The following is a 23,574-nucleotide window of genomic DNA, read 5'->3' as shown; positions in this document are numbered from 1 at the left end:
AACAAGCCACTCCATGTAAATTTTGTTGATTTCTCTAAGGCCTTTGACTCCATACACAGACAAACACTTTGGAAAATACTAAGAAGTTATGGTATACCTGAAAAGATGATAATTATGATAACTAAATTCTATGACAACTTCCAAGCCTGTGTTTCAGTTGGAAACAATAAGACATCTGGTTTCTTTAGAATAAGCACTGGAGTTAGACAGGGATGCATTTTATCACCTATTCTATTTATATTGGTCATTGACTGGGTGATGAAGAAAACCACAGAGGACAAAAAACGTGGTCTCCAGCTGGGCATACTAGGACACCTAGAGGATCTGGACTTTGCTGATGACCTGGCACTGATTTCAGAAACAATAAAACATCTACAAGCTAAAAAAGATAGACTAGTCAAATATGCAGGACAAGTCGGGCTCTTTGTCAATGTCAAGAAGACCGAAATTATGAATATACCTACAAACCCTGATCAAAATATAACAATAAATGGTGAACAATTGAAACAAAGCAACAAATTCACCTATCTGGGGAGTGTTATCAGCAGCGAAAATGGCTCAAAAGCTGATATTAAGACCAGGATTGATAAGGCTAGGGTTGCTTTCAACAGTCTACACAACGTTTGGAATTCAAAGAAACTTGCTCTGAAAACAAAAATCAGACTTTACAACAGTAATGTGAAATCAGTTCTTCTTTATGGAGCTGAATGCTGGAGAACTGTGAAAACTGAAACAAATCAACTTAATGCATTTCACAATAGCTGCCTAAGAAGAATTTGCAAAATATTCTGGCCAAGCAAAATATCAAACATTGAGCTGCATGCTAAGACGAAGTGCAATAGTATTGAAGCAGAAGTGAAATATAAAAGACTAAGGTGGCTAAGACATGTGCTCAGAATGGAACAAAATAGGTTTCCAAAAAAGTGCTTAAAATGGAACCCCACCACTGGTAAACGTAAACGGGGACAACCAAAAATGACCTGGAGGCGGATCACTGAAAAGGACCTCTTTGATTTGGAATTAACATGGGGAGAAGCTGAAGCACTTGCCAAAAAAAGAAATTCATGGAGGAACAAGGTGTCCGTATTCTCTGGACTCAACAGTCAAAAAGAGAGATGCGCCTGATGATGATGATGACCTGAGGTTTAAGACAAACTTGGGAAAATCTTGGAAAGAGAAATTGAAAAATATTTGTAATTTATACTACCAAACTAATATGATGTCGCGCTGTGATTGGCTGAAATTTGGCGCACCCTGATCTGGTTCACCACTAAAATGATTTAAAGATCCAGCTCAGTGTCAATACTTTTGGACTTCCGTCGATATTTAATTTTCATGTATGGCTTTAAGTAGACGTAGCTGACACTATATCGACATAAGTAAATCATAATAGAATCATGATTACACATACATATGTTGGAATTTTACATACATATGTTGGAATTTTACATACATATGTTGGAATTTTACATACATATGTTGGAATTTTACATACATATGTTGGAATTTTACATACATATGTTGGAATTTTACATACATATGTTGGAATTTTACATACATATGTTGGAATTTTATATACATATGTTGGAATAATGCCATCACACTTTTCTGACAGTTCTGACAGGTGTCGACTTACATTTTTTTCATTTTTGTGTGTACTATATAGCAGTAAAAAAAAAAACAATCTATTCCCTATATACACCTGACTGATTTTGTTAGTAAATTGCTATAGTACCCAATGTTTTATAACCGCAGTATCCTATTCGTAGGCTTAAAAACTAATGGTGTTTAAACTTTTCAACCAATAATTCAAAGGTATAATATTTTCACCCCTATAAAAAAAATCAGCAACCAGAACATTACTGGTAGATAAGGAGAAGGACAGATTCATTTATTAGATTTATTTGCATCTCAGCAAGAAGTTACCAAAGAAAGAATTTGAAATTAGATTGATGTATGTACATGCCCAATGAAATTAAAAGTTGAAAAGTTTAACCCTTACAGATCGGAGGGGAGGGGGGCTTTAAGAGCCCCCCACCGATCTATTAAGGTGGGAATTGGTGCCCGATCTGTAAGGGTTAAATACTATTAGTTTTGAATCAACAAATCACAATTCAATAAAAGTACCTAAAGTTTTTTAACGAATAAGATAACGTTTTAAAAAACTTTGGGTTTTGAGTGTTATTTACAGTCCAACGTCCCCTCCCTCCCTAATGTAATGGCATACCCAAATAAAGATATCTAAAAACTTCGCAACTTATGAACATAATTATCCTTACTGTTAAAATTGAATTATATTCTCCCTATATATTGATAAGATTAAATCTTTGTCAGCTCATTTTTATAGAAATGAGATTTTTTATACGTAGCAACAACTTCACAAGCATACTTATATATTGGTTTTTAAAAGCGCAGCTTTTCTATAATTAGGGTCGGTCCGTCCGTCCGTCTGGAACGGATAGCTTTTTGCGTTAATTTAGGCATGTCAGAATTATCCTATCAATTTCAAACTTTGCATGGTGATTCCTGTAGTTAGGTACGATTTAGAAAGCGTAGTAACTCTATAATCGTTACCAGAACGTACGTACGTCCATTTTAAGTATGTTGATTTTTAACTATTTTAACCACAAATTTTTATGTGATATAATAATCCGATTGACCTGATTTTTGGAATACTGATTCCTAGGACAACAAATTACAATTTTATAAGCGAAGCCTCTCTATTATCAATTACCAAAAATGTAAGTATGTTCTTAATTATTATCCTGTATTTAAGCAGTGTTTAAACAAATTTATTTTCAATTTTTTTCGATTTCTTTACATTGATATTCTTATTATTAACCCTTTCAGTCGGGCTTTTTATCTCAGTTCCTAATAGAGCTAGAGGGCTAATTTTTTTTTGTGCAAGTCCCCTGTTTGATAATGAATTTCCGACCTTTTATAAGTCTAAGTAAATTTTCGCTTCCTTCACCCTTTTATTTAACAACCTTTGTTTTTAGGTCTTTTTTTACTTAAAAATTTCAAACGGCTGTAACTTTCTTATTTTTGACGCTAGAAGAAAATTTTTTTTCCAGAAAATGTTTATGTAAATTTTACATTAGAAATATCAAAATATAAATTTCAGCGGCCGCAGCTGTACTTGGCAGCTGCCAGCCGCCGCAGTCGGCGGTCGGCGAGAAATGGCGGCGGATCTTCATGAAATTTTAATACGTTATGTGGACATGTAAGAAAAACTTAAGTTTAAAATTTGAAGTCTCTAAGTCAAAAATTGCGGCCACAGGAGCCTTTTAAAATTTCTGGAGACCTGGAGAATCAGGACCTGCAGGATCATACCTGGAACCTGAAAGTGACTTGAACACCTGTATTTTATATAAGGATGTACTACTAGAGGATTTTTTAGTGTTTTGATATGATAAAATGCTTTGTTTTAGTAAAAAAAAATATTTTTGCTCTTTACCTGGATGACCCTGCCAGGTTTGCTGGCATCCTGTGCCCGCCAGGATGGAGATATTCAAAAAATCTCAACTCTCAGTTATGTGTCATACCCTTACTTAAAAAGTCAAGCAGTTTGGGCTTTATCTTTCACACACAGAAAATGAGATAGAAAAAACCGGACGCCCCCCCCCCCCCCCGACCGTTAAGGGTTAAGTTCTGAGATTCTACAAGTATTAATGTTCGTTTGTCGTACCGTTTCAGAGCTTCGCTTTTATAGATGTTGTTATCCTTGTATTTTCTTACTTACGACTGCGCTTCTAGCATCTAGGGGCCTCTTATTTAAAAAGATTTGGAAGGTCAGAATATAAAATAAATTAATAAATATATAAAATTAAATATTGCCTAATATTTTTTAAAAATTATTAAATCTAGCATAGAAAAATAAAAAGAATATAACTAATCTATTGGATAATGTTAAAAATCCGAAAAACTAAAAGAAAAAATATTTAAAAAATTTAGCGCTAAACTATAATTCATGTTGACTTCTTACACTTAGAAGGCAACTTGGGGTACAGTTAATTCCGACAGACAACCAACCCCATGACCAGACCACCTATGTCTTGTGGTCTGTTAAGCTTGTTTGTGGACAATGTCATTTGGGTTTGGAGGGGGGATAAATAAACACCCTCCCTTCCATATAAATCTTGTGGTACAAATTTGCTCAAGTCCTGGAATTTTCACAAATGTACCTGTTTAAATTGCATGATAAAGAATGCATTAAAAAGAAGTTAAATTGCTTTATAAATGTTTATTTCATCTGTTTGGATAAATAGAAAAAAGAATAAAAAAGCTGAGAATTAGAATTGTCTATTTGTAACAAATTTCCCCTAGGTTTATTTGGGAACATAAAATCTCCCATCTCACTCTATATTGATTGATTGCATTTAATAACGGTATACCATGTCAAAATATTTTGGCCAAACAAAATATCAAACATTGAACTGTATACTAAGACCAAGTGCAATAGTATTAAAGCAGAAGTGAAATATAAAAGACTAAGGTGGCTAGGACATGTGTTCAGAATGGAACAAAATAGGTTGCCAAAAAAGTGCTTAAGATGGAACCCCACCACTGGTAAACGTAAACAGGGAAGACCAAAAATGACCTGGAGGCAGAGCACTGAAAAAGACCTAATTAAATTAGAATTGACATGGGAAGAAGCTGAAAAACTTGCGAAAGACAGGAATTCATGGAGGAACAGGGTGTCCGTATTCTCTGAACTTCACAGTCAAATAGAGAGACGCGCCTGATGATGATGATACCAAGTCAAAATTAGTAGCATTCTGTTGAAATTGTCGAAGGAGATACGGAAAGTGTCATGTGTGACGTCATAAAAAACTTCCTAAAAGGAAGAATGAGCGGAGAAGTATAGGAAAGGAAACCCCTAAAAAGAGACATTTTGCAATGACGTCACACATGACAATTTCCGTATCTCCATTGTCGAATTGTTATCATTAAGTAACAGGAAGTTTGTGAGTCTGTATGTACTGAAGAAAATCACTAACTGTTGAACCAATATGGTTCTCCTTTACAATGTAGTTTCTGTTGCAGGTCCTGGTAAGGTTTATAACTATTTTGGGGTAGGGTATCAAAACCAAGAGAAATCGCATCTAAAAAATGACCTCCCCTCAAAAAATAGCATAAAACTTTTTCTTTTTAAAACTAAAATTAAAATTTAAGGGGAGTCGTGGTTATTGCTGACTTATTATCGATTTTTATAAAATTCGGGGGGGGGGGGATAGCAATAAAGGGTCCATTTTGAAAGCCTGGGATTTATGACGTATTTTCTTGATCTAAATAGATTTACTTTAAATTGATTGTGTTTGTTGTGAGTTCAATCATTTGCACAAGAATAGTTGAAAAAGCTGCCAGAGACACAATTTCGTGCTTTGTTGAGCTTAATATGTGGGGCAACATAAGGAAGACTGTAAACTATACTGGTATCCACAGTTATATAACCACCTTATCTCATTCGTTGGCTAACAAACTTTGGGTACTTTTATGAATTTTAATTGGTTGGTTTCAAATTAGAAGTTTATAAACATTTCAACCAAAGTACAGAAGGTTTAAAATTGTTAATTATCATTGAGAATGTAAATCAATTTATCATCCATTGTCTTGTCCCTTGAGATCCCTGGGTATTATTAGCATAGCGAACAAACTAAGATTTTGAACAATGATTTTTTTTTGTGGGTTTTGAGATTTTATAAAATAAGTTTGGGGGAGAGGGAGGGTGAAGGGTCAACTCCTTTAATGAAGGTATTTACTACAAATTGAAAATATAAATATTATGTTGAGGGGTTAAAGATTTCTGAATATCACGAAAGATGGGGGGGGGGGGCAGAAATAGGGGGTAATTGTAAAACAACTATTACCCCCTCCCCTCCTTCTTTGAGGGCTTTGCAGAAATTATTGCTTTTTGTGGTTACTAGCAGCTTCGCCCCTAGCTTCTAGAGGCTTTGCCCCAAGAGGTTTTATCAAACTAATTTTTCGTGTTTTAGATTTTAAAGAAAATTAAAAAAAAAAAATTTCATTTTTTGGGGGGGGGGGTTCGGAATGTCCCACCCCCCAAGAAAATAGTTATATTATATATTTGAAGCTACCCTGTAAAGGAGAACCCGATCGGTTCAGCGGTTAGCGAGATCCTTCGCTACAAACAAACAGACAGACAGACAAACAAACAGACAAACAAACATCGTTCTACTTTGTATTATAGATGGAAAAGAATGCTAATTTGATTTGCATTTTTAAAAGTTATGTGGATGTGATTGCACACACTTATATATATATGTATGTCTCCCTTAGAATAAATTGATACAACCTGCTGCAAGGAGGGAGGGGTCATTGGAGTGTTTATTACACTAGTCTCCAAAGTTTTATAATAACGTTTACTTTTTGGTTGACTTTGCAACTTTGGTGTCTCTAGTGACTTTTGTTGATTCGTTAAGTTAAGTGTTTAAACGTCTCAATCGCTAATTTTAATCTACAGAGGGGGTAATTTTGTGTATCATCATTGGGAAGTACGTCGTTGTCTTATCCCTTTATACCCCTGGTTACAACTTGCAGTACAGAGATTCAGGAATAATCTTTTGTGGATAAAAATTTACTTTTCTGGGGATCCTAACTGCGCTTGATAATATGCTTCACCTGTTTATTAGCCAATACATTGCCACTACTCTTATACTATTAATGTAATACGTAGTGACATAACAGCAGTAAATATCATTTTAAACATCTATAGTGTCTATTATACTAGTTTTCAGAGTTTTATAATTACGATATCTCATTCGTTGGCTTAAAAACTTTAACTTTGATAATTTGTTCATACAAACTATCTTTTTCCAAACCTTACTTCCAATATTATTAATCTACAAAAGGAGTAATTTTACATGACTTAATTTGGTTTGTACATCAATTTATCATCTAAAATCCCTATAGGTCTCATTAAGGGTAGGGCCACAGCCACAAAAATGAAATAAGATATTGCAGCGCAGGGAGTAAGGGAGGGGACAATGGATCGAATATTCAATTTTTAAGGAGTCTCAGACTTTGGGGACTGGCTTAAAGGGAATGTGCACGAATACAGCAGATTCTTACTGATTTTGGGGACTTGCGCATCAATGCCCCGCTAACTAGCTGAGCTAGTTTTGAATATGCAGACAGAAAAGTTTGTTATTTATCGCTGTTTTTAACAAATATTTTTTCCCAAGAAAAAGTCTTTTCATGTATAGAAACTCTACTGTGATATTTATGTATTAAATAATCTAAGAACCGCTTGAATTTAGGGGTCAGTTATAAATATATCAAAAGGGTTGAGGTAGTTCTAAACAAGATTTTTCTAGTGATTAATTACAGAATGTTTACTACATTGTAATGTGTTGATAATTTAATTTTCAAGTAAATAATTTTTTTCTTAGAACTAATTTTTTTCTAAATTAGGTTACCATGATCCCTTTACAATTTTGGTAAAATTTTCTTGATAAATCTGGTTTTCATTGCTTTTCAGCGAACCCTCTTAAATTGAATTAATTGCCCATTGCCCCCTCCCTTACTCCCTGATTGCAGCGAGGTATCATCAGGGATCTAAAGGGATAAGACAATGGCCGATAGAATGATGTACATCTCCAATTATGATACACAAAATTGCACATTCCATATATGACAATTAGTGGTTGAAACGTTTGCACATTCAAGTTAATGAACAAACCAATCAAAACTCAATAATAGTCCCCAAAGTTGTTTAGCCAGCGAATAAGAAAACGTTATTTTAAAACTTTGTGGACTAGTGTAGAAAACAGCCCAATGTCCCATCCCTCCCTGAGGCATCGCAGTCAGAGAAATCTTGACAGCATAGTTGAATATTATTATTTTAATATGAAATGAATAAATTAAGTAGTTCACAAAGAATAATGTATAGAACGTGGATGACAAAATTAATAAAAGCAACGTTCAATATATCAGACGGACATACAAACAATTCTAAAACAAAGAGTCACTTTACTTTTTTTTTAATTTCAAAAACTGAACGAAAAATGTTATTTATTGTCCTAATTACAGGATATTTAATATAGACTTACTTATATCTTTAGCTTTACTTTAACAAGGATGAAAACATCCATTAAAGCGAAGCTCTGAAACAATAGGACAAACGGACATTAACACTAATATATTGTCAGAACTGAATAGTCAGAATATAAATGAATAAGGATAATGTTTATGTACATACTTACATTTTAGGACTTGATTATAGAGTTGTTTTGCTTATAATATTGTACTTTGTTGTCCCAGGAATCAGTTTGACCAAAAATTAGAACAATTGGATAATTAGATCACATAAAAATTTGTTGTTAAAAAGTAAAAAATCATCATGTTTAAAATGGACGTACGGACATTCTGGTAATGATTATATAGTTGCTACGCTTTCTAAATCGTACCTCACTACTACAGGATTCACCATGCAAAGTTTGAAATCGATAAGACAATTCTAACATGCCTAAATTAAGGAAAAAAGCTATCCGTCTCGGACGGACCGACCCTAATTATAGAAAAGCGTCGCTTTTAAAAATGCTTAAGAGATGCTTTGATTATTTGGGGCATACATTGGCATTTAATTCGAGTTTTACGAATGATTCCTTTAATTAAAAATATATATAGTCACTAAATTAGATTAAAACAAGGATGACAACATTCATAAAAGCGAAGCTCCGAAATAATAGGACAAACGGACATTAACACTTATATAGTGTCAGAACTTAATAATCAGAACACATACAGGATTAGATACAGGATATTGTTTAAGGACATACTTACATTTTTAGGACTTGGTTAAAGAGATGCTTAGCTCATAACAATGTACTTTTTTGTCCTAGGAATCGGTATTCAAAAAATCAGACAATTTTATAACATAAAAGTTAGTTGTTAAAAAAGTTAAAAATCAACATGTTTAAAATGGACGTACGGACTTTCTGGTAACGATATAGAGTTGCTTCGCTTTCTAACTCGTACCTCTAACTACTATAGGAATCATCATGAAAAGTTTGAAATCCATAGAACAATTCTAACTTCCCTAAATTAACGAAAAGAGCTAACCGACCCTAATTATAGAAAAGCTTCGCTTTTAACAATAGAGATAATCTAGAAACATATTGTCTAAATCAGCCAATAGGAGAAAAGTGAAGGTACATCCCAGACCTGTCATTGGTTCAAATGGTCATATATTACGGTCATTAAAATTATTTCATATTAATAAAACCAGCCTGTTTTTTTTGTTTGTCTAAATTAAAACAGTGATACCAGGTGAGGACATGAAAACTTCTTCATATTAATACAACCATCATGTTTTTTTGTTTGTATAAATTGAAACAGTGATACCAGGAAACCTTTTTTATATTAGTAAAAATAGTTGCTGCCACAAAACCTAGTTTTTTTTTATAATTAAAAATATGTTCAAACATTATTAAAGGACTAATAATTTTATAACATTAAAAGCTTATAAAAGTAAAAAAGAAAATAGTTTTAAAGATAAAATTTCAATTTATTCACAAGTAATTTAGTAATACACATTTCATAAATATTATATGTATATTTATAAGCAAATACATATACAAGTACAAATCATCAATTATCATTACGAGTTAATAAAATCAAATTTACTTAAATTTTGAAAATATTATATATTAATACGAGTTAATAAAATCAAATATACTAAAATTTTGAAAATATTATAAATATAAGTTAATTAATTGCATAAACTTTTTACTCTTAATAAGAAGTTAATATTTTATTTATTTTTGTGTCGGTCTAAGAAAGGAGGCGATGGTATCAACATTATCATAAGTAATGGTTAGCTGCGCCAGAGCAGATTTCTGATGGTGCATGTCAGCAAGTTCTGTCCAGGTATTGGTGACCGGACAGTACATCTCACAGGAGCTGCTCACAGTGGGATCTGCGTATCCTCCTAAAAAATACATCCAAATAATAATGTAAAGGACAAGAATGGGTTAAAAATGTCCAAAATATGAAATTGTAAACTACGTTCACTAGGTGAGAATGATCAAATATCTTAAGAAAAACAGTCTTTTGCAAAATAAGGAGTAATTAAAGTTAAAGGAAGCGTGCAGGAAATACACCTCTCTAACTGATGAAAGACCGCAACAATTAGACCCAATACCCTGAATTTGAAACCGTCAGCTTTGTTATTTAAGCTAAAGGCTCCATATTTGGGGTATTGGGTGTACTTGTTGCAGTATTTCAGCAGTTAGAGCGGTGTATTTTTTTGCAGGCTTTCAGGCTTTCTTTAGGGCTGGTAGATTTGCTTTACTGAGAAAAAATGTTTGGGTCATCTTATATAAAACAATTTATCTCAACTATACACCAATTTTTCCAGAAAATAATAAAATAAAACAATACTTTAAAAAAGTAATTGGTTTGTTGTATAGTTTTAAGATTTCAAATGTCTAAACTATTTTGTGATGCCTAAAAAGCTAGCAGCGAAGCAACTACATAAAGCACCCCGCTAAAACTTACCAGACACATAAATTTTGTTATCCATGACAGAGACAGAAAAGTTTGATCTCTGTTGCTTCATACTTGGAACCTGGTGCCATATTGCTCTGGTGGTTCCAGGTGTGAAACACTCCACAGTTCTCAACCTAAAGTAAAGAAAAATTTTGTATCTTGTAAGGCTTTGAATCCTATTAATATCCGCTAGTTAAGAACCGGTTCTCAGACTTGCAAAAAATTATGTTTATCATCGTATTACAAACAATTTTCCACAAATATTAAAATAAAAATAAAAAAAGTTAATACCAGTTTTGTTGGGTCCGCGCATTCAGCCCCTCGTGTCTAACAAAACTTTTTAAACTTTTTAATATCCGAGGAAAGTTGTCTATAAATAAATATTTTAGCTGGAATAAAAATAGTTCAGTTGTTAAAACAATGGATATATAATACATGGATATTGTGGGAGAATCTCACATACCCTGATAAAATATATCTCCAAGTTAGCTAATATAACGATACCCCTCCCCTTAAAACTTTACCCCAATCCCTCCACGGACCATGGAGAAACGTATTGATTAATAAATAGGGACAAAAATTCTATTGTCACAACTTCCACGTATTCTATATCCATTGTTACAACGTTTTATTTAATAGCATGATAATAATATCATAATTCAACCAAAAACTACAACTGTATGTTTTAGTTTAAATAGCACCTGACAAACAACCCTCTTCTCTATTGCACGAACTTTGTCTGAGAGTCATAACTAACTATGCAAGGAAATAAGTAACCCCTGCTGCCATTTTCAGCATTTCAGTGTTTATTAATGCCAATATCATGATTTCATCAAGGCATATTATAGGCCAGCTTTGCAACTGAATTAATAGCTTTACCTGGTTGAGCCATCAAAACCTGCCAGGACGTAGATCTTATCCCCAAGAACACAAGCCTTCACCCCTGACCTTGGAGTGGACAGACTGTCTAGAATTTCCCAGGTACCGAAAACAGGGTCAAACACTTCAATGCTGGCAAGCACGTCCTAAATAAAAAAGAAATAAAAAAATAATGACATAATATTAAAATATTTGTTTATTAAAAATAATTTTAACATAAAGGCTTATATTTGAGCTCCTGTATACCTTTTTAAAAATTTCTAGGGGCGATTTCTCTTGGGAGGGTGACGTTAAACTTCCCCAAAATAGTTATAAACCTTACCAGGACCTATAAAAAGCTACGCTGTAAAGGAGAACCATATCGGTTCAGCGGTAACAGGTATCCTGCTGACAGACAGACAGACACAGATCCTGATACTTTTTAAAAAGGATAATTAAAAATCTAGCTTACTGCTCCAGTAAATCCTCCAATGGCATAGACCTTTCCATTCATGCTGACGCATGCCAGATCAGATCTGGGGTGGATCAAATCTGGAATCTTCGACCACTGGTTTCTATATAAAGACTTGTTTTAGGAAAATGGATTCACTTTTTGTATAATTATGAATATCATTATAAATAAAAATCATGATTAACATAAAATGTACTATATAAACTATGTAAACTAATTAATTGTGCATTTCTAAATTAATTTCCTTAAAGAAGCAAGGTGCATGGAACACAACAAAATAATTAGTAAGTTCAAAAATATTGTTTGAGGCAAAAAAAATAGTGCAAAGCCACATTAAGACATTTTTAGAGCATCCCTGAAAAGTACAACCAATTTGGACCAGCATAGTCCAAGATCTTACACTTCAGACAAAAAAGCCTTACTACTCTATATTATAGGACAAAATTACTATTTTAAGATAGAATTTAAAAGAAATGGATAAAGTTCCAAACATTTTTTGACTTAAAAAATTAATGTCTACAAATATTATAATAATTGATGGACTAACCTGGTAGGATCATAAACTTCAACACTCTTGTGTCTCTCCCTTCCATCATGACCACCTACTGCATAGATTTTACCTAAACAAAATTAATGTTGACTTTTTTCTCTTCAGAATGATTGCTTTCAACTTTTTTGAAGATTAATTATTTTTTAGCAATTTATGTATGCTTACATGATTCATAATGTTACGTACTTTCTAAATATCAAATCTCCTTTTCATGCATTAAGCCAGTTACTTAACATATACTCCATGGAATGCCATAAACGAAAAGCTTACTTTAGAATTAATGGAATAAAAATAATTAAGATTAATAAAAGATCAAATTACCATCTAGCAATGTTGAGGCCACATAACATCTTTGATATAACATCTAAAAAAATAATCATGTAAAATATATATCTTTCATTATATACTATTCATTCATTGGGAATCATATATCAAAGAATATGTTTTTTAGCAATTTAAGAGATCTTAGTGAACATGCAGAAAAAAAATATTTTTTCTTTTTATTTTATACATCATATTAATCCTTAATAGCACATTGTCAAGAAGGTTATGTGTTAATGTTCGAATTTAAGCCAAAACCGCTTCTTAACCAAAGAAATTAATCATGGCTCCGTGTCAGATGCATGACAATAACATTCTGAGCGTAGTGTATGTCTTTGCCACAAACATGGACAACTCATTGCAATGCACAGTGATTATTTATTCAATACCTATATTTGAGACAACTTTTATTTAATGAAATCTTCCAATTTTTAACATGTATAAAACGGCCTGCTTTATTGCATCAAGATCCATGACAGATCTATATAGGAAATAAACGTCTATAATCAAGCTCGAGTCTTCCAAGCATATAGTGTTAAAAACTCATAGTGCTTCAATAATCCCTATTAAACTCTCACTGACCAGAACGTTAATACCCATTATTCTACTTTTTGCATCATAAATTCAGTTTTTTTAATTCATGTTGCTATTCAAATAACATTAAAGTATTTGATTTCTATTCTTAAAGCAGAAAACTTAAATTTTAAAAATAGTATATCTTAGAAAACTTAGTTTTAAAATGAATTGATTCGTGCGACACTCCCGTAAATGTGTTCAGATATTGAACTAAAGGTTTTAACCCTTTCCCGACGAAAATTTGAAATGAAAAATATTAGGATTTTAATCTTTAATAAATGATTTTAAAAAAGGAAGCAAAACGTTAAATCGTTTATTTTTAAATTGGGTGAAAATATAAACTAATTACTGAATACTCAGTTAAACAAATATTCTAGACCGACAGACAATATTATTCTTAGAGTAGACGTGCATTGGTCAGTAAACATAAAATAAGTCTTCTGTCTTAACCCTGAAAGATCGGGCCCTCTACAAATTCTTAACTGATCGGATTTTATACCTTAATAATTGCATCAGACTTCTACCTTTCCAGTAAGGATATTTAATATTCTTAAGAGCATTACAGACCAGCGAACAACGTGAGCTGTAGGCTAGTTTCCAAATATAATGCACTACAAGGGTTGGTTGTCTGTACTAAATGTGTATTCGCATTGTATCATTAGTTATTGTTACCGAAACAAGGATGACAACATCCCTAATAGCAAAGCTCTAAATTTAGACAGTAGGAAAAACGAATATTAACACTTGTTGATTATAAGTACATAAAACAGATTTTTAATTTATAAGTCTAAACAAAATTGCATATAGATATTTTACGAAATTGCTTAAATACAAGAGACTGCATAAGGAAATTCTTATTAAAAAAGTTAAAAGTCCCAAGTGTTGCAGGAATCATCATGCCAAGTTTGAACTTGTGATGATATGAGCTAACCGTAATTTGGGGGCGTGCAGATGGACAGATGCTAATTATAGAAAAGATTCGCATTTAAAAGTATTAACCTGGGACAGCTCATGCCAAAGTTTAGTATTCAAATCGTAGCACATCAAAGAATTATGGTAAATTGGTCCATTAGAATCATATCCACCAACCATGTAAACCTTAAAAATCAAAACATGAAATTTTGATATTGAGTAATATTCTCAAAAAGGTTAAAAGGCTTTATTTCAACATTGTATTGCATAGTAATTTAAAAGATCATTCAAGTTGGTTGTTTAAATATGTTAGGCTTAGCAAAATCCTGCAGGGTAACTTGGTAAGTCTCTTATAGTAGTATCACTACCGGGTTAGGCGCACTGTATACAACAGACTTTACAATTATTGTAGGAATAGAATAAGAGTGGTTTACAGGCAATGTCAATAATAAAATGAAAAAACTACAAATAATCAAAACGTTAAAAATCAAAAAAGGACATTTTGTTGCCTAACTAGAAAAAACGAATGGATTGATTTTTGATAATTGTTACATTACTCACTTCCATACTATAAAAATATATTTTACCTTATTTTGAATGAGCTCAAGTCCATGATATGCCCTGTTATCTGGCAGTTCCATATTCTCCAGAACAACCCAGGTATCCTTCAAGAAGTCATATCCTTCAGATACCTTATAATAGTAACATAAAGTTAGAGGGATATATTCTTAGAAGCATATCTACTCTATAAGTTTTGTGTCTGTCTGTTAATGGACGAATTTGCATATTGGAAAAGACAAAATATTGTACTTTCAGCATATTCATGTAATAGCAACAAAAATACAACGATATTTAAAAAGCATTATTTTTTTCAAATGAAATGTTTGAATTACAACAAGATTGTCTACCTTGCAAGGGCCAGGAGGGTAGGCTGACCAGCCACCAAGGGTAACCACAATCTCGCGTGGAATACGAGCTGGCTCCTCTACAACTCCTTTGTGCTTCTTACGAACTAGAAAGAATAAAACAATTAAAATTATTAAAGTATCAAAGCAATAATAGGTCAACAACATTTTGATAAAAAGTAAAATTGCTTGTATATTTGGTAAATCATGAATTTGGCAATGAATGAGAAGAATCTATCAAGGATCAAAACTAAACCAAATCAAATATTTAAATGTTCTATAAAGCTTACTTTTTCTGTAACAATGTAACTATATATGTAAAACATAATCTATATTGTAAATATCTCTGTTTAGCTTAAACATTTTTATTAGCGAAGCTACTTTTTAATTAACTATGTCTGACCGTGTGTTTTCTCGGATGATATTAAAGATAGACAGCTAAAATGTATAGTGAAGAGTTTTTGCACATTCCATTTCTTTTTTCTTTGTTATGAGAACTAATCATCTTCTCTATTACTCACTTTGTCTGTCTGGCCATTTCATGATTTTTTGTGCATTGATACTTATGGATTTAGTCACCCTTGTACTTTTAAATGGAAGTGTTCTAAATTAAGCCACGATTGTTTTCCTTTCATTATTTTAACAACAATTACCTTGGCTTCTGGTGGACACAGGTGGGTCATGAAAGATCCTGGCGGCCACCAGAGACTCTGGAGCTGGACAGGTACTGATCAGGATTCTCATCAGAGGATGGTTTAGAACAGAAAAATATTCATTCTGGGTCAGCCGCGTGAAGCGGACATTTTCCAGAACCAAACTTAAATTTTGAGAAGAAACCTAACATTAAAATTCAGTTAAAATTAAATAGCTTTTAATCATCTTGCATTAACTGTTTCATCTTTTTAGATCATTTTAATTACTTAATGCCTTGATATAAGAACCTAGATAAATCTGTAAGTTTTTAAGAAAGCCTCCAGATAATATTATTCATAGTGTCATAGAATTTTAATTATGTCAATTATACGTTAGCAATTACATCTATTTTGTAATGCCAAATAGTCGACAATTATGTAATTTGAACAATGACATGCTGATAATATGTGAGCCACGGCCACTAGACAATAAGCCAATAAAAGTGTACCTGATTTTCTTGTGCCCAAATGAGAATGAAACTGGCAAGATTATTTTCTCGGATGCTCAATTCATCAGAACTAGTTATATTTATCAGATCTTCTATTGTTATATCCTAAAAATAACAAGGATGACAGCAACAAAAAAGACTAAGCTCGACAAAGCTTTATATTGTGGTATTATGCCACGAGCATATAATCATCCTTATTTAAACATAAAAAATATATTTTTTTGAAAAATTAACTTTCTTAGGTCTGATAATGATTATAGAGACGGACAAACAATTTCATAAATTTTACACAAGTCTTCTGGCCGCTCTAAAACTAAGCATTAGTGGGAGGGGATTAAACTAGCCCCCTAAAGAACACAACCTGAGAAAAAATAACCAATTAATTATTTTAAAAAGATAATGCACTAAATTTACCTTTACACACTCCTGATTAGCAATATCGACAAAATTTCTTGTAATGTAGGTTAGAATCTTGTTTACCAAATGATGGCAAAGATAATCTCTTGTTATACCAAGGGCTTTGAAAGCATTTTTTGGCAATACTTCCTTCAGCAAAAAGATCTCACATAGTTTTAGAATGTACGAAATTTTGTACGCCTTAGCTATTTGGAGCCAAGGAATCAGATTGTCCTGTGATATCTCGCAGGTCAGAGTGTAGGCGAAATTTATTAAAAGATTCAAATACTCTGAGGATATATTTAGAAAAATTTTTTCTTTTGATGTTTTCCACAGCTCCAAAAATATATCAGATAAGTATATAAACAGCTCTGCATGTACTCTGAAACTTGTTACTCCATCAGATGCCACAACAGATAAAGACTTTAAAAAGCTGATGTCTTCGTAGAAATCCAGAGGTATATCAGTTTTTGGTACTGCCAGTTCACAAGCACATTTTTCCTTTTTCCTTGCAATAGCTACTTGGCGCCTTGTTTCGTACCTTGCAGCGGGCTTGCGGGTTCGCTTAGTGGGACCCATATTCTTCTTGCCCACTGGAGAACGAAAGCAATTGAAAAAATCCAGTTCTTAAACAATATGAATAACCAAGAAACAAAATTTTTGCTGTATACTTTCGAAGATTTTTGAAAACTAATTTCGTCGATTTTTTAAATAATATTATTTAATTAAGATTTAATATATTATATATTAATTGAGGTGCTTTGCGAAAATTTACGTTGACCTATACATTTAAATGTAATCATCTCTATAATTAAATCTCAAAAGTGAGTATATTTTAATCGAAAATGTTGCATTTATGTAAATTGTCAATTTGTTAGCCCTTTATAGAAAAGCAGCATCTATATTGTAGATTTGAGTACGTAAGGTAAGAGCAAATTTTTTCATATCGTACGCCTTGTGAGTCAGCAAATTGTTGCATTTTTTTTTTTGCATGGTGAATCTTTTGGTAGTTAGGTACGATTTAGAAAGCGTAGCAACTCTATAATCATATACAAAATGTCCTTACGTCCATTTTAAACATGTTGATTTTTTTACTTTTTTAATAACAAATTTTTATGTGATCTAATCATCATATTGATCTAACTTTTGGTATATTGATTCCTGGGACAACAAAGTATAATGTAATAAGCGATGCAACTCTATAATCAAGTCCTGAAAATGTAAGTATGTCCATAAACATTATCCTGTATCAAGCAATTTTTCAACAAATTTACTTTACAATTTTGCTTTGACCTTTATACATTTATATTATGATTATTTAGTTCTAACATTATACAAGTGTTGATGTCCGTTTGTCCAACCGTTTCAGTGCTTCGCTTTTATGGATGTTGTCATCCTTGTTTCTTATTGGCCATCCACGGCATTAAATCTAGCTTTAATATAACAAGGATCACAACATCAATAGAAGCGAAGCCCTGAAACGGTATGACAGACTAACATTACCTTTTGTAGAGTGTCAGAACTGAATATACAAAAAAACAAATATATAAAAGTTTTGACAAACCTAAACGTAAATTTGTTGCAAAACTTCTTGAATACAGAAAATTGTTTAAGGACATACTGACATTTTTAGGACTTGGTTATAGATATGCCTCGCTTATAATATTTACCTTATTGTAATAGGAATCAGTACTCCAACATCAGATCAATTGGACGATTATATCACATAAAATGTTGTTAAAGAAGTTAAAAAAACATGTTTAAAATGGACATACAGACATTCTGGTAACGATTGCTACGCTTACTAGAGGAATCATCATACAAAGTTTGAAAATTCTAACATGCCTAAATTAACTGAAAAAGCTATTCGTTACGGATGGACGGACCGACCCTAATTATAGAAAAGCTTCGCTTTTAAAAACGTTATTAAGCTAATTATTAAATAACAATAATTAACTTAAATATGCTAAAGATAAAAAATTATATTATCGGTTAAACAAGAATAACATTATTCATGTAACATTAGCTTAGTGAAAATATTTTGAATGTAAAATGAATTAATCTCTGAAAGTTTCAGCCTTCTATCTTGAATAGGAATTGAGAAAATCACAAAAACTTTAAAATCTAGGAATTGATCCAGTACTCCAAGTAACAGACAGATGTATAAAACAATGTATAGGTTAGATGGGCATATGTCATAGGAATCTTTACTAAAAATTTCCGCTGTCTATCTTGAATAGGAGCCAAGATAATCACGTTTCCCCCATAGCGATACATACTGATGGACGGACTGAAGGACAAAATGAATTATAGAGTGCTTCGCTACTAATAAATGAGAAACAATAGAAAAAGTTCATCTTTTATTAAAGTTGAATTATTCTAATTATTGATGGTGCCACAGTACCTAGCATAGCATACTGTTTCATACAATTTGTAAACATAGTAGTCTCCAGGACACCTTGTAATAGTAATAAAATTCTTATGATTGCAAGGATCATTTTCCCAAACAAAGCAACCCTGCAGGGTAATCTCCTGTCCAATTTGCATCTTCTGAATTGCGCCTCCATCATCTTTGATCCACCCAGAAAAGTTGGTACCACAGTGTTTGCCACTTGGAGGTTTAGTAGGAATTCTTACACCAGCTGGTTCTTCCAGTCGGTAATAGCCGCTTCCCCTCCAGTTAGGACTGGGTCTTGGATTACCCGAGTCATTTTCTTTATCACAGTAATATTGAAACTCATCGTTGTTTTCATTTCTGCTTGCTTCATTCAACACTTTATAATCTGAACATTGAAAAGGTATTTGCATAACTGTTGTTGTATGTAAGGGTAAAGTTGATGGTTGGGCTGTTGTTAGTGATTCTTCTATACAGTTCACCTGGCCACTAGAACAGCCTTCACAAGGGATAACTGAAGAGCAGTCTGTAAATTGAAAACATAGCAGTGGAAATGATGATGTTTGATCATACCAGCTATACGCTTCACAACCATTAGTCACAAGACAAGCTTGATAACATTCATCCACTGATTTTGAAGAAACAGCACTAATTAAATTGTCAGGACTTGAGGCGCATGCTCCATTGACATTTACAGGTACAGTCCCACTGTAACATCCAGAACAAGCATGAAGATCTTCCAACTTTTCAAATTCAAAGCACCAACCAGCAATATCATCAAACCTCCAGGTATATCCTAAACAGTCTGGATGTGAAGAACATAATTCTTGGCAGCTTTCTACAGATGATATGGCAAAGTGGGAAGAATCTCTACCTGGAACAAAATTCCATGTGGCTTCCTGCAGGCTTGTCTGACATTCAGCCTGAACTTCTGCAAGCACTACAGCCACTAAAAATAGAACAAACTCAATATGATTATTTGTTGATTTCATGAGGCATTTATTGTCTTTCTTATTGCACTATAACAATATTGACTGGATCTTTGTTTTGTTACAGTTCTTATCTTTTTGTGTACATATTATATAAATTTAAACATTATGAAAAATTACTCATTTACTTAAAAATAAAGATAAAATTAGTGAGAAATATTTTGAATTATCTTTCTAATAATAATTTCTAGCTTATAGAGTTTTTAAGTTTGAAATGGCTCAAAAATGAAAATTTATTGGATTTTTTTCTCATCCATCAACCCTGACTTACACATGACAGTAATAAAATAAATATCTTTATTTTGGATTGCTCCTGTGGCCGCCATATTTGTACATTTGAAAAGTCAGAAAATTTTAAAAACCCTATTTTTTTACACAATTAATATGATAGCTTAAAAAATTAAAGAGAGGGGATGTACAACGCCCCCCCCCCCCCCGGAATAGAGTTAATCAATCTCAACATTATAGAAAATAACTATATAATGTAATCATACTGCAGTTAATATTCTATATTATTCCATGTTGTATGCTAAATTAACTTTAATATAGTCTTAACAGAATAGAGATAATAAATAATTATGAGAATTAATATAGTTTTTAGATGTGTCCAAATGCTCTTTGAGATCTTTGGTCTACAGTAATTAGGAAAGCCTAATGTTGGTCCTGGTAGGTTTATTGTGTTAAAATTGTATATATGAAACATTTTACTACTATCACAAAACCGTACATCTATTCTAAATAGCAGCCATGAAAATCTTGTTTGGACATAAGAATTTTAAAATTTGCAAAATTGGGAAAGAGTAGATGGTTATTTACAAGAAATATCATATGTACATCTATCTCTAATAGCCGCCAAGAAAATCGCATTTGTTTAAAAGACTTTTCTTAGCTTTCACAGGATACAGACGGATAATATAATTTCTCGTATTCTTCGAATCCGGTGGATATGGAACCGGTTCTCATCCATACGAAAAAACAATGTCTAGCATCATATTATATCCAGCTTTCTACGAATATAAAAATGTACAATCATAAGATTAAAACCAGTTTTTTTAGCCGGTGACTTCGGCACCTCAGGGCTAAAAAAAACTAGTTTTAATCTTATTATTGTACATTCTATATCCGCGGAAAGCCGTTTATAATACGATGCGAGAAATAACTATTCTAAAATGAAGATTTATTAATCGTATCAATTTTAATTAGACAGACTTACATTTTACATAGCAGCATAAAATGTTGAACTTTTCCCAAAAACATTATGACATTGGATTATATGCCATACTTGTATAGAGCAGCATTGCTACTAATAATCGATATAGAATTACTTGGATAGTGCACCAGATATTCGCTTACTCTAATCAAATGAAACGTCAAGCTGGCTAATATAACAATAACCCCCCCCCCCCCCCACCACCTATTTTGACTTATCCACGTATCATATATCCCTTCTACTATAACTCTAAACTATTTACTAATTCTATTTGTTATGAATAAATTATTATAAAGTAAATTGAAATCATACCTTCTCACTAACTACTTCAAACTATTCATCTATCTATTCAATTATCTATCTATTAATCTTCAGGGTTGGAGGGGACATTGGGCTGTTTATTACACTAGTCCCCAAAGTTTTATAATAAAGTTTTCTTTTTCGTTGGCTTAACAACCTTAAGACTTTTATTTATTTTTGATTGATTGGTTCATTTAGTTGAGTGTTCATACGTTTTAATCACTAATTTTACTATTCAACTATCAATCTATCTATTTATCTCACTCAATATTCAACTATCTATCTATATATTTATCTCACTCACTATTCAACTATCTATCTACTAGCGGCTACGGCCCTAGAGGGCAGAGGCTTTAAGGAACCCATGAAACATGGAGAGTGGGATGGTGTAGACCGACCATCATAAATTTTAGTTTTAACAAGAAAGTAATTCCTTAGCCTTGCATAGATATAAAAGAATATGTGAGCCTATGACAATTATTTTTTAAAATCAAGAACCAATTAAAAGTTTTTTTTAACAATTTAACTTTTTTTTCATTTGTTGAACTTTTTATGTACAATAGAACCAACAAACCAAATGAAGATACAAAAAAAGATTAAACTTTCAATTGAGAAACTTTTTAAGTGGTTTCGCCAAGGATAGGGAGAGCTTTTATTAAATTTGATCCATTATCCTTTAGTCTATGCGGGGATAAAATCACGTTTCCTCCATAGCGTTACGGACTGACGGCCGGACAGACAAAGTGAATTATAGAGTAGCTGTAAACAGAAGCACATAAGAATATGAAGAATGAATGTTAAATGCAGAAAAAAAAGTTTCATATTTCTAAAAAACACTTATTTCATTAATTGCTTTACATATATTATATAAAAGATGCTTTTATTTCTTTCCTCTTTTTCATTTTATTCAGAGGCTGCACTCTTAACCTCTATTATGGAATACGAATTTATAATAACATACAAAACAAAATTCCCCCCAAAAATAAATTAAAAAAAGAAATATTACCATTACCCCTACAAACCCTTTCAAAGACGTCAAAGGTCGCGGGGGGGGAGGGCCCGAGGGGCGTTGTTTACCACCCTTAAAACCTAAACCTTTACATACTCTACCCCCCGAGGTATAATGTTTTTTTGGTTTAACAGATTATTGGGAGACACATTCCCACCTCAATAGATTTCAGGGGAGGTAATTGCCCCTGCAGCAAATTTTACCCTTGGGTTAAAAAATTTGAGGGTTATCTCAATAATGTTCCTTTTCCAAAACTTTATCCAAATTGTCTTTAAAAACGTAAAAAAGTAGCTATTGCTAAGAACATGAGTTATCAGAAATAAAAATGAGGTGTTTAATAGGACGGCAGGTAAAAAAATGTTTCGACATCAAATGCTTTGTTGAGTTCTAACTGCACATAATTCTGTCAATATAATGAAAATATATTTGTTTTATACAAATCCAAGTTTTTAATTATAGATCGTGTTCTTCCATCTATTAGTTTATAGGTAACTTAAACCTTAATCGAACAATTAATCGTTTTGAAATGTTCTATCTGATTCCAACCTTCTACTTATAACATTGAAAAATCTTGAGCTTAATCATATTCTTAAGATTTTGAACATACAAGCATTATTACAACAGAGATCGGCAGATTTTTGTTCACCAGCTTAAATATGCTAATTTTTCTGCAGAGTTTGAAGGTGCCTATCCTTTAAATCACTTTTTAGACCAAAACAAAAAAGCTTCATTGTAAAGAAGACCATATTGGTTCAGCGATTAACTAGATCCTTCGCTTCAGATATCTTGTTACTTTTATACAAAAATAATGGGAAATAGTCCCTTTCGTAACATCGCCCCATAAGGGGCGATTTGTTGTATTTTTAAAATGGCTTTTTGTAAACCCCGAACAAACATAATATTGCCCCACAGGGTTAGGTAATTCACCCCGCAGTAGGAGAAAAGCTACTGTGAAAAATACGAAGATACAAATAATGTTATACACTCATTAGCTTTTAAACAAGACATTGACTAAATATGTTACAACA

General features: G+C 32.5%; 1 protein-coding gene across 1 annotated transcript; it reads right to left on the bottom strand.

Annotated features, from left to right (window-relative positions):
* Window positions 1-9,508: 9,508 nt before the first annotated feature.
* On the bottom strand, window positions 9,509-17,336 carry LOC145306431 (kelch-like protein 10). Its single transcript, XM_080148527.1, has 12 exons — window positions 16,662-17,336; window positions 16,248-16,352; window positions 15,760-15,943; window positions 15,110-15,213; window positions 14,789-14,893; window positions 14,289-14,387; window positions 12,714-12,756; window positions 12,390-12,462; window positions 11,843-11,945; window positions 11,392-11,537; window positions 10,522-10,646; window positions 9,509-9,952 (listed from the first exon to the last, which is right to left on the bottom strand). Exons 1-12 carry the CDS (start codon window positions 17,220-17,222, stop codon window positions 9,780-9,782), a joined length of 1,821 nt encoding a protein of 606 aa, XP_080004653.1. The 5' UTR covers window positions 17,223-17,336; the 3' UTR covers window positions 9,509-9,779.
* Between the last annotated feature and the right edge of the window lie 6,238 nt (window positions 17,337-23,574).

This window comes from Acartia tonsa, chromosome 14 (assembly GCF_053477335.1).
Source record: "Acartia tonsa isolate MP-2025a chromosome 14, ASM5347733v1, whole genome shotgun sequence".
Lineage (NCBI taxonomy): Eukaryota > Metazoa > Arthropoda > Copepoda > Calanoida > Acartiidae > Acartia > Acartia tonsa.
This window is presented reverse-complemented; position numbering and strand designations above follow the sequence as displayed.

Excerpts from the sequence above, each read along its gene's own strand:
- LOC145306431 (XM_080148527.1), bottom strand. The coding sequence starts at position 17,222 with ATGGGTCCCACTAAGCGAACCCGCAAGCCCGCTGCAAGGTACGAAACA. Across the intron at positions 11,946-12,389 it reads GAAGTTTATGATCCTACCAG|AAACCAGTGGTCGAAGATTC; the intron begins GTTAGTCCATCA and ends GTCTTTATATAG. Across the intron at positions 9,953-10,521 it reads TAACAAAATTTATGTGTCTG|GAGGATACGCAGATCCCACT; the intron begins GTAAGTTTTAGC and ends TGTATTTTTTAG.